Source organism: Barbatula barbatula, assembly GCF_947034865.1.
Source record: "Barbatula barbatula genome assembly, chromosome: 22".
NCBI classification, from domain to species: Eukaryota; Metazoa; Chordata; class Actinopteri; order Cypriniformes; family Nemacheilidae; genus Barbatula; species Barbatula barbatula.
The window spans coordinates 12,654,563-12,666,917 of NC_136785.1; the positions used below are offsets into that span (position 1 = coordinate 12,654,563).

Genomic DNA, 12,355 nt, shown 5'->3' on the forward strand with positions numbered 1-12,355 from the left:
GCATTAGCAACACAAAGGTCATGGGTTCGAATCCGAGGAACAAAAATACATATCAAATGTATGAATTCGTAAACGTAAGGTTATAGTATATTCAGATAAAATACAAAGTTGCAGTTGATGACGCGGTTTATATCATGTTGACGCGATACAAAAGGATCAAAAGAAGAGCTATTTTGAACGACCATCGTTCAGAAACCAAAGGGTGAGATAAACAGCGAGATACGAGGTGCGGAGAGCTAAGTGTGAACAGAATACATTGGACTCATCGCCCTTAGCAGCAGCAGCGGCAGCAACAGACCGTCGATGAGTCACCAAATGCTCGGCCGTCACTCCCGGTTACAGGCCCACCCTCGCCACGGTAACCAGTCAGCGAGAGCCCTCGCGGCGTTCGATTGACTTTATCAGAACAGAGTCAGATACACACACAAACCGACCAAACAGCTATTCCAAATGTGTGTTGTTGGGGAGGGGGCAGAGCTGGATGAGTCATAAGTGACTAATCCCCCCACACACACCCACCCTCACTAAAGTGCTGAGGCAGTGCCATGGTACAATGATGGAATCGAACGATAATGCCATGGCATTATCTATGGTTTTATTCATGTCACGATACTGGACGGTATTCATATATCGTGGTATTTTGAAAGCAATCCCGTGTAATTGTCACTGTGTGGCATGTTCAAAAAACATGGTAGTCCTGTAGTATACTTCTCAAAGGCACGGTATTAAATGGGACACATTCCCAAACATAGCTTTACTTTACTTTAGTATAAGATAAAAAAAATTAGGTTACCACCCTGCGACTTGCCTGAAAACCATGATATCACAATATACTGACAATGATTGTGATATTCACCGTAGTCTGACCGCACTATTTCCGTTCAACTAATATCGCAATATTATCGTTCTTTCAGCTACAATAAAGATGCAGTGACTATATGATGTTTTGACAACACTTCCATCACTATCGAATATTACGTTCATCTAAATTTTTGTATAGAATTGACATTAAACATCCATAAAACATGCTACTGCAATGTGCAAACCCGAACCGTCACAGCCACCCCCCGTAAAAATCAAACGGGACCCCTGGGTCAACTTCTCGGAAACCTATGGTGGATATTTTTAGAGGGCCGTTGTGCGAGCGTGTCTGTGTTTGCGGAGATGATTGTCAGTGGAAGGAGAGTGTTAGGTTATTAAATGCTGTGTGCTTCCCCCAGGAAGTCACACCAGAAGAGGAATGAGAGCTGCTGGCTTCACACCTCAAATGGACGGCACGAACAGGCAATAACAGGAGACAGCCTGTGCCCGCTCGCAACCCCGCCGCATTGACGAGCCATTAGCCAGACATCACTGAATCAAAATATATCTTTGTATTCAAAACCAACTATTTCTTTCTCTTGATGGCACGTGATTCTTGACTTTCATTTCACTGACATTATATATTGTCTGTCGGAACCTCCGGCCAAAACCACAAAAGACATTTACCCTTGTTGACATGATATTCATCCTCTACATCCGACCGTAGAGAAAATCAGGTCAGACGAGTTGAATTGGTTCAGCAACTTCAAGAGAATGACATGATGAAAACAAGCCGTCGGTTACAATAATTTGGGGCATTTATATCCAATGAAACTGATAGATTGTAAGAAACGTTGACAAAGCTTCAAGGGATAGTCGCCCAAAAACTAGATATTCGCCTTCGAGATCCGAATCTGTGTAAATGTATTTGGTTGAACACTGAGAAAGATATTTGGAAGCATGCTTGAAACCAAACAGTTCTTGGACTACCATAATTGGAAAAATCACTTAGCATTTTTTTGTTCTGTTGAACACAAAGGAGATATTTTGAAGAATGTAGGACAGCAAACAGTTCACTTTCTACCAGTCAATGGGGTCCAAGAACTGTTTGGTTACAAGCATTCGTCCAAATATCTTTCTCAGTGTTTAACCAAAGATATTTATAAAGATTGGGATCAAGAGTAATTCACAACAGAATTTTCATTTTTGGGTGAACTATCCCTTTAATGTACTTGTTTAAGATAAATTGTAATTCCATACACTGAATACTGTCCCATTATTGAATATAAATTACATTGTGTTCCCTTTACCGTTACATAGAGGCTCTTAAATGAATGCAGTTTTCATCCAATTTGATTTGAAATGAAAAGCTAAATCTCTTAAAATAACGCACTAGATTTCATTCATGTGTGTAGAACAAAATTTAATACTTGAGAAAATCTGGAGAAATCCATAACATCACACATGAGCAATATTAGCAACAACCAGCAACAGTCATTAAATACATTGACAAGCATATTTATCATGGTTTTGTTACAATTTTTCTAGTTTATTTCTTAAACGACAAGACAAAGACCACAACATCTGCACCCAATGTTCAACATCAGAGACATTTAATAGCAGTATCTTATTTACAAGCAAATACATGTGCACATGGATTGGAATTCGACGGATGACCGCAAAAGCTGCATGGAAAACGGAGCACAAAAGAGTAACTTCCTGCGTCGTGGACGAAACCAAAGGTGACAAGAGCAGACACGCCGCGGCAAAAATCGTGCATGATTAGACAAAGAGATCAAACGGGCCCCTGTTGTGGCCACTGCGCGAGGTGGGGAGAGGCATTCACGCTAAATGTGTATTCAAAAGACGGCACAAATGTACAGTGCCACCAGCCACGCGATACAAAATGAGAGAGATTACAGGAAAACATTATTCCTTCAATCGTAGCAAAAAGCTGTGTGCTGTTTTGTAGCGTACCCACACGTTCGATGGATTATCACACACAAAAAAACATTTACTGATGAGAAATGTCATGCCTTCTGGATACATATAAAAAGCATTCTATGACCTTAATTTGAATTGCGCTTTTAAATAAGCAGTTTGAATTAAAACAGTAACTTTATTTTCATGTCATGAAGAGGAAAAGAGAAAAACAGTCGAAGAAAGAAGCATTGACTGCTTTAGATTCAATTCATCTCGCACCACCATTCACAAAGAGAAAAGCTCTTCATGAATGGAGACCAGCAGTGACTGGTTGCCTTCTTGTCCAACGTCACCACAGAAGAAACGGAGGTGGTTAAAGATGGAAAGAAATGAAAAGCAAGACTTCCCCCTACTGGTTAACAGGGAGTATGGCCATCGCATGCCAGTACTAGACAGGATGTCATACGTAAGGCTTTTGTATACGTTGCAAATAGCACTCAACATCAAATCGCTACAAATGTCTGATCAGTTATAGAGCTGTTAGCATCCACTGGTTTTTTTACACCTAGAAAAATAAAAAGAGCCATCCGACACGCAAAACGGCATGTTCAAAAGCAAAGGGAAGAAAATTCTCCCTCTGTCTTTCTGGAATTCTGCAGTCTTCCTGTCAGATGAGTAGATAGCAGATGGAAGGTTTTTTTTTCTTAAATACACTTTTCCCCGCTGGGTCCACGGCTCGGTGCGGGCCGGTGATTGTGTTTTCATTTCCAGCGAGTGACTGGAGTGGACGAAAAAGTGGATCATTATTCATGCGCTCACTGCTCAGTCATTATTTTCAACTTTGCCATAACTGTTCGCAATGCCGGGTCTATTCATAGCCCTGCTCCTAAACATAATTATACTGCCATCGCTGCATTATTTGACCTAAAACACTGCGGTAAGCAATTTAAAGCCAACATGAGATGGAGTTTGAGCCTGTTGTAGTACTTTAACGTGATTCCAAGTGAAACTGAAGAACAAATATGTCATTTGGGACAGAATATGGACAATATTGTAAAGAAAACTAACTAATTTGTGCCAATAATACAGTCATGATTATTGCTTTGATCTTTATTACATCATTCAAGATTATTGTTTGTTTTTTAAAGAATAGCTTCATAGCCTATTGACTCTTGGTTAAAATTAACTGACACTAAAAAAAAAGTCATTTCATATTTTAAGCTTGAATATTCTGGGACATCGTTGAACCACCATTTTTATTTTGAACGCAAAATGAGAGATTTTGAAGAATGTAGGCGAAAAAACAGTTCTGGGGCACCTTTACCATTTTAATTGACTTTAAAATGTGTTGAACTTTAAACTGTTCTACAAAAGAAATACTCTAAATGTTTGATAGTAAACTTTCCCTAGGCTTCACCACAAAGCAGCATTCAAAATGAACATGCTGTTGATTTTGCACCTTTAATAGATGAAGAGGACTCTGGTCCGTGGAAGAGTGGAAAAGGAGTCTGCCATTTTGCGGATCTTGGCGTAGTTGATGAAGCCTCTGAGGAAAAGCAGAAAGCCTGAAAGACATAAAACACATATTAGTCATGACATCACTTTCTTTGGAGTTGTAGGTTACAATGGCCTTTTAATATAATAAAGTGCATTTCCATTTAATACCGCAATCATTTCACTTTAGCATCTAATCAGAATAATATATAAATGTGTCCTATGATGGAGTTTTATTTACAATGAAGATAAATCTCTCTTATGCTATTTTATATGATAAATACAAGTGTTAATCATATAAAACAAAACAACCATTTGTTTTCTCAATTTTACTGTCACACCATAGGACAGCTACCCTATAAAAGATATTGACGCCAGTAGATGACCAACGTCGATATCTCGAAAGCAATCTGCAATATAAATAAGAATTTAACAAAATGTTGACTAAACATTTGCTATATGGGTGTATATACTGTATCCGCATACAGCTTTAAAACAAAATATTTTGATTTTGGGTAAACTATTCCTCTTTAAATATATTTTGACTTAAGTAACACGAGAAGCAGAGGGTGGGTTTTGTGTTTCTATACTTACCAAGCACCAGGAACACCCACCACAGCCAGTACTGTCCATCAAAGTAGCCCGGGAAATACGTAGAAAACTGAAGATTCAAAGAAGAGGACATAAAACAGAAGCCCAGGCAAGATAGCAGTCATGCCAGGACTTGCTTAGTCAGGAAGAGTATCACAACAACACAGAACGCACACAAAGCCTCATTGCAGCTATTGTGTTGATTCCTAGTGCAGAGTGTGACGGTCTCACGCACCCATCCACACAAAATGTTAGTTCACAGTCAAATGAAATCTACAAAATCAAATGATAAAAACACGAGCTAAGGGTGGTGGCATACCCGTACGATGAGGATCCATTTAATAAGCGACAGACCGAAGCCAGATATAGCACCATACCGGCCGGCTGCTGAGGTGGTCAGACAGAACGACAGAAAGAAGCCGATCCAGTTAAAGAGGAACGCCACTGAGGAAAAAAACAGACCGTTTACAGTAAAATATAATAACAACAAGTTACAATGTAATTAATGACAAACGTTTGAAAGTGAGCAAATGACCAATAGCAGTATCGTTCCTATCGGATCAGCCAACAAAAGAAATCTGTGTGTCCAAAGAGTGTTTTGTCATCACTTATCATCTCTCTTCTTGTGATCCCAAAGGTTTGGTTTTAGTTTTTTCTACTTGCTAAACGTGACTGTTAGAGCTGCACGATTAATCATTAAAAGACCACGATCTCGATTCAAACCCCCACACGATCTCATTCATGAAAAATCGCAGATTCTCCTGCGTCTAAAGTCCTAACGCTCCAATCTGTGTTGGTGCTGCTGCTGAAGCAGAGAAACATAATCATCATTAGATATGAAGCGACATCACAAACAGTCTTTTCAACAACACACTATCGTCATATCTGTGTCACGTTTACAGAAGTACTGGGATTGAAGTAGAGTTGCCGACTCGCATGCATGAGCCAAGTGCGTTTACAAGCTCTCAGTCACACCAAATAACAAACCAACATAAAGTAAATACGGCCTAACAACAAAACTGCTCTTATGATTGTGTTACATTGATGTGATAATGCTTCACATGTTAACTGGACAGGTTTGAAACAAAACTCTAACTCTAACAAATCAGACTGTGTGCTTATATCTGTCACTTTGGTAAAACACGTTGTGAGAGTGTATAGCGCTTATTTGCGCAAATAGAAAAGCGTATGTTTCTTTGTGCATTCCATGTTTTCAGGATCTTTTAAACTGTTTATTGGTAAATAGTGTGGTGGTGTAAATCAGTTGTATCATTCTTTAAAAGACTTCAAGCAATCTGTAGATGTCAGGCATATTTATCAATCTTTCGAAAGACCTTTAATTGCAGGTGTCACCTTATGAATTTGTCTTACTGTAGAAATATTTCATATTTATACAAGTCACTTCAATGCATTAACACTTTTTATAATGTTTAACTTTTACATTTGAAGTAAAACAAAAAAAGGAACCAATATAATTTAAAAAATTCCTTAGTTAATTACTTTTTATTTGTCATTCAGAATCGTAAGAGAATCCGGATTTCAGTTTGAAACAAAAGAATCGTGATTCTCACTTTATCCATCGTGCAGCTCTAGTGACTGTGCGTAACAGCTAAAGCGGTTTTCTTTTATCAAGCGGATATTCATGATCAAGATAAAGGAAGTTTCATCTGGAACCAGCATGATGCCACCTGATCCACAATAGCTTCGACATGACCCTCATAACCAGCATTTCCAATTGTTCCCTTGTGTTTGAAGCATCCATTCTGACGGGGAGGAGATAAAAAAACGAAGCCACCTACATCGGCGGACACTTACTAAAGAATGTCAACATGAAAATGCCGTCGTTGCCTATCCGCAACTGGTCCGCGTCCTCAAAGTCATACCTCGCCACAAAGTCCTCATCCTGCAGCGAAATACATAGAGACGGGTTATAGCTCTGAATACATGGTACGAAGGATTGAAACAAGGCTAAAATACAACACTCCGAAAAAAAAACAATACAGGATCTTTAAAAAGACCAAAGAAGGAGTTACAAAGCGTAATGGCAGGACGGGAACATCAATTGATGTGTCAAAGCCTACACGGTTCACACAGAAACAGAAATCCCACAAATAAAAGCAAAACTGATTTTGCAGACACACAGAAGACGACTGGTCATCAACATGGCGCATTTCTGGTTTGCTTCGAAATAGTTTTAAATACTAAACTTTGTATTATACAAATTTGACATCATGTGCTTCAAACCGTTTTGAAGAACTTTCCCACATTTCACTCTTATCATTAGATCTTCAGGTGTTCAGGAATAATAGTATCTATCCCACTTCCTTATCTCACTGTGACTGGGCGGGCTGAGCTGAATAGATATTTTCAAAAGCGTCATCTGTCTGATGTTTCATGGCATCAAACTGATCATTGAATCAGTCCTACTCGTCAGTCCTAACCTAGTTCAGGCCAGAGAAGCAGAACTCCGGGGCCATCACATTCACACACTGTTACTGTACCTCCAGCGCACACCGGGTTACATCATCAAACGTGTCCAGACGCTCCCTGTGCTGTGTGCAAGCAGCGTGTGGCAGAGAAACACAGCAGTGAACTGGGGAAGCTCACGTTAACACATCATTTCCCATAAAGTGATTTAAGGACTGAAGGGGACAGCCCTGGCTATGTTAGCTGGATGTGTGTGGCACTTACTTGGCCTGACATCAGCGGGACGGTAGTTTCTGCTTTGGTTCTCTCCGCTTCATCGTATGATGGAAGAGAGGTGGCTACGTTGTAGGATGGGGGTTTGGGAAATGATGCGTCGTCTTTGTAATCAAAATAAGCTGCGGGGAAGACCAAATATATATTTTTATGCAGAGATTGCTTATAGACACTTAAAATCAAGCAGGAAATAGATTCATTCAAAAATATGACAGGACACTTTCAATAAAGTTTTGCTTTTAAACCTATGAAATGTCTCACTCCTTAGACGTCCACTGTGCGTTATTCACATTATTAGTTACTTTAGTTTTGGAACATTTAAAGTTTTTTCGTTTCATTTTCAGTTGTTCAAGTACACACAAATCTTACCTTAAAATATTAGAACTTAAAACAGCCTAATAAATATAGTTTAGTCTATATAACAAATCTAGATTAACATAAATATAAAAACATATATTTATATTATATAATATTCATATTACATTAGGGCTGCATAATGATTATTCAATAGCATTCGTTTGAAAATGAAAGGTTTTTGATTACATATTACATACTGTGTATAGCAATTATATATAATTAAGAATTATTTACATGAGTAAATTCATTTTCATATTTATATATCATTTATATTATATTTAGATGAAATTATATTAAAGTTTAATTAAATTAAACTTAATACATTTGCATATATGCATGTGTAATTTTATGTAAACAAAAAGTTTTATTTTGCCAACGATTCATCGTATGCAGCCCTATAATACCTATATATTAAACCAATCACATTTAAATCAAGCTGTCTAAAAACTGATAAACTCATTAAAGGATGAAACATACATTCACTGTCTGCTGTAATACTGCTGTAAGGGGGCGGGGCATCAATGCCCACCTGAAGCCCCTCCTCCGGCTCTTCCTCACTGGGCAGCTGAGGACACAAAAGCTGTTTATTGGCTGAAAACACTGTAAACACTAATGTTCTTTCTCGGTACAGTGCATATGAAGTCAAGCAGGATTTTGACATTTTCACTTTAAAAACCTAGAAAGTCAGTTCCGGTGTAAAAAGTCCCTGAAACGGAGCGTGACACTGTGTAAAAGACCATGACTAATGTAACCCTACCTTTAAAATCACACGAGTTTCCATACTCTGATCACATGCCCATTCACATGTTCCTGGAATGTGTTCACCATTTTATAAATCATGCAAAACTTGTGAAATCCAAACCATCTTTACTGAAGCGACCAGCGCTGCGTTTCCCAAAAGCATCTCAAGCCTACGATGATTGTAGATCCTTTGGTGATAATTCCTAAGATCAACTTAAGGGGAAGTTCACCAAAAAATAAAATGTGTGTGATTTTTAACCCACCCACATGACGTTAAACATGTTTAGAGAACTTCCGGCGTCTTCGGAGCACAAATGAAGATATTTAGGATCCTCATAGACATCATGGTGTCAGTTTGCTGCCAAGGTCCAGAAACGCACTAAAGACATCAATAAATCGGTCCGTCCGCGAATGGTGGCTCAGTTAAATTTTTCTCAAGCAACGACAATGTTTTACGCACAAAAAAAAAATGAAACCAAAATACCAATTTTAATGGATATATTCTCCTCTGCCTTGTCAGTGTATGGCACGCATTTGCGAGAGCACTTCATCTTTTTCTTGGACGAAAGCAATTTTCCGCAAAGTGCTCTCGTCCAAGAAGAAGACGAAGTGCTCGCGTGAACGTGCGCCATACACTGACAACAGAGATCCTATATAAGTCTAAAATGCAACTATTACCAATTTAACCATGTCTTTAGTGCTTTTCTGGACCTTGGCAAAAACGGACACCATGATGTCTATGAGGAGGCCTTGAAATCTCTCGGATCTCTCCTAAATATCTTCATTTGTTCTCCGAAGACACCGGAAGTTCTCTAAACATGTTTAACGTCATGTGGCGAGTAAAAAAATATATATAAATATCACACTAAGTTTATTTTGGAGTGAACTTTCCCTTTAAGGTTACGACGATTTTAGGAAACACGGCCCTGTCGAAACAAAATGTAGTCTACGTTATGGTTACACTGTCATTCAGTGTTACACAATATTTATGTACAAATTCAAACAGCATGCTTATTCTGACTACATATTAAGTCAAGTCAGCTTTATTTATATTTCCATTGTTTCAAAGCAGCTGTACATAAAACATGGACTATAAGAAAAACATGTAAGGTTATGCAAGTCAAAGCACAGGTCAAATATCAGACAGGACTATAAATTCCTATATGCAGTGAGAATTAACTAAAACTATAAAATTCTAGCTATCATATTAAAATATATAAAATAATAAGGGAGCATATGACATTGTATTGTGCTGCAAGTGAGTAAAAACATATTGACAGATGGGATAGTGAAAAATAAACAAACAAGTAGCATTTGTTGTGAAAGAAGTGAATCTTATAATATGTCATACATTATTTTTGTTGTAAATATGCCCGAGAATATTGTTCAACTAAATGACATGTAAGTGCGCGTCTTCTGCAGATCAGGGCAAAATGCAATACATGTCATTTAAAGGCGTATTACACTTTCATGTTATGCTTTATCCCTTTTTCGTCATTGACCCATAAACTACACAAGTCATTTAAAAAAGTGAATTTTAACACACAGTCGCAGTGTCAATAGGACAAACATTGACATACAATCATTCAGTACCACCGCATATATATGACGTCAAATAGCTAACCATACTGTATTACGTTACCACACCAGATGACTTATTCATTTATACGAATGATCAAACACGACTGTTAACATGTTTGAAATAGCACTGTGATGTCTGAGCAGCCTGTCAATACTTCAAACAGGCTTATTCATGCCAAGCAACAATAAGGCGCTTTTAAGTAACTTAACCATGCATTAAACTTTAACAGGCTTGTTTGCTAACGTAAGCAAAAGACACGTCTACACACCGACTTTTATTTTATTTTTATTAATATATTCGTTCAAATCTATGTGTTACTGAATGCCATGTGAGCAGCAGGAGTGTAAATAGCTTCGCTAGTCGTTTGAAAACAGTGCGGCCTGCGTTCCGCAAAAAAGCCTCGGCGTTTCCTGAGAGAACTCCCGCCGAGGGCGCGCCTGACTCCGCGTCGTCACATAGGTTTGTCGAGGCACTTTGGCGCTCACTTACCTGCTGATATCTCCCACTTGACTCAGCCATCGTCGAATAGCTTGACACGGTTCAAAAAGATCCCGAATACAAATGATTTACGATACAAACACTCCGAATTAAATGATATAACAGTAATGGCAAAGCCACGGTCCTCGTCAGATCAGAATCGGACGTGTGTGAGCTTCCTGTGTGAGCTGTCGGCTTTTGATCTCTGGCGCCCCCGCAGCACATAATAAGAATGACAGGCGCTTAAAACGATCTTTCCAGGGCCGCAGCCAGCTTTGCGGAAGGAGTGGTTCATTTTCTCAAAAAGCGGACCTTTTCTGACGTTTCCCCCACTTTTATTATTTAATTTTGAGGTTGAAATACTTGTATGCTCCAACTCTGACACCGTTTATGTGAATGCACCGCTCTCCATACAAGCGGTAACGTAAATACTCAAAGTAACCCTTTGTTCTTTAATTAGGGTCCATTTGGTTAATGTGACTTTGACTGGTTGATCAATACATTAACTAACATACATGCACTAACATGCAGTTAACCCCGGCAGTTTAACGCGTGAATCCTCGTGACGTCACTATTAGCAAAGGTTAGACCTTTCATGGCCATAGCAGGGTTTGAAAAATAGTGAGGTCGTGGTGGGGTGAGATGTCAATAAGGATACCTAATATTACCAATAAATGCTATAAATCATTCAGCTTTAATAAACAATAAAGGTAACAAATTAAAAAGGTATCATTATTATAAAAAAAGGCTTGATACTGTGGCCGAACTTGACCATTTTTTCGAGCGGGCCGCGAACCAGCGACTGTGTCTGCAATGCTGCGTTCACACCATGGCGCGAATTGAGCGTTCGCATGAGCGTTCAGAACTTTGGGGAAAATTCGCGCTGGGTTAACCAATCAGGAGCTTGCTCTAGTAGGGACGCGATTATGACAGAGGCAGAAATCCGAAACAACAATGAAGGACTGCGCCTCCGGAGGATCTGATGGACCCAGACTCGGCGCCGAAGGAGTCTACGCCGTTCTTCAGCCTTCCGTAGCACAGAATGCGCTGCTACCCCGTCAACAACAAAATCCATGTTAGCCGTTTCGCAACGAGACTGTGATGCGAATTTGCGACTGTAGTGAAGCGAATTTCACGCACGAATGATGCGAGTAAACTCAAAATATTCAAGCGTCTAACTACACGCAAATAACGCGATTTACCGCGTTTAGTGTGAACACTCTATAAAGTCAGGTTTAGATAAACAGCTCTGTCTCTCACTGGTTACACTAACCAACCGGCATTTTCACCGTCAACTATTTTATATTTGGGAAAAATGATATTATATGACCAAAGTTGACATGGCATACCCTGAGATCATGCGTCGAGAAAACGCCCCAAATAAAAATTGTTCCTGTGCGTCGTATGATATGCGAAACTGTAGAAGAGTTAGTTCGGGGAAATGCTGATTCGAACCTTATTGATAGTGTCAAAAACGAATAATACTGGTATTACGTTTTACTCACTGCGCCACTGAAGATGTTCGTATCACGTGTGGTTTTTGCACTAATATTTTTATGCTTCCGACGCCCATTATCCTGATTATTGGCAGTCATTTAAAAGGACACAAATATTCACAAATAACAGACTTAAATTCTGGACCTTTGAAAGTGAGGGGTCCACCCGAACCCCGCCGGCTACGGGCCTGCA

The 12,355-nt window shown here is 39.1% G+C and overlaps 1 protein-coding gene across 2 annotated transcripts; it reads right to left on the reverse strand.

The window, feature by feature from the left end:
* Positions 1-2,209: 2,209 nt before the first annotated feature.
* Positions 2,210-10,937, reverse strand: ndfip1l (Nedd4 family interacting protein 1, like). 2 transcript variants are annotated; one of them, XM_079486928.1, is made up of 9 exons: positions 10,679-10,887; positions 8,344-8,431; positions 7,501-7,631; positions 7,311-7,361; positions 6,625-6,712; positions 5,129-5,253; positions 4,813-4,879; positions 4,184-4,289; positions 2,210-3,502 (listed from the first exon to the last, which is right to left on the reverse strand). In XM_079486928.1, exons 1-8 carry the CDS (start codon positions 10,706-10,708, stop codon positions 4,186-4,188), a joined length of 684 nt encoding a protein of 227 aa, XP_079343054.1. In that variant the 5' UTR covers positions 10,709-10,887; the 3' UTR covers positions 2,210-3,502; positions 4,184-4,185. The 2 variants fall into 2 exon arrangements, with proteins under 2 accessions (XP_079343054.1, XP_079343055.1); XM_079486929.1 differs by lacking the exon at positions 7,311-7,361 and having other exon boundaries at positions 10,679-10,937.
* Between the last annotated feature and the right edge of the window lie 1,418 nt (positions 10,938-12,355).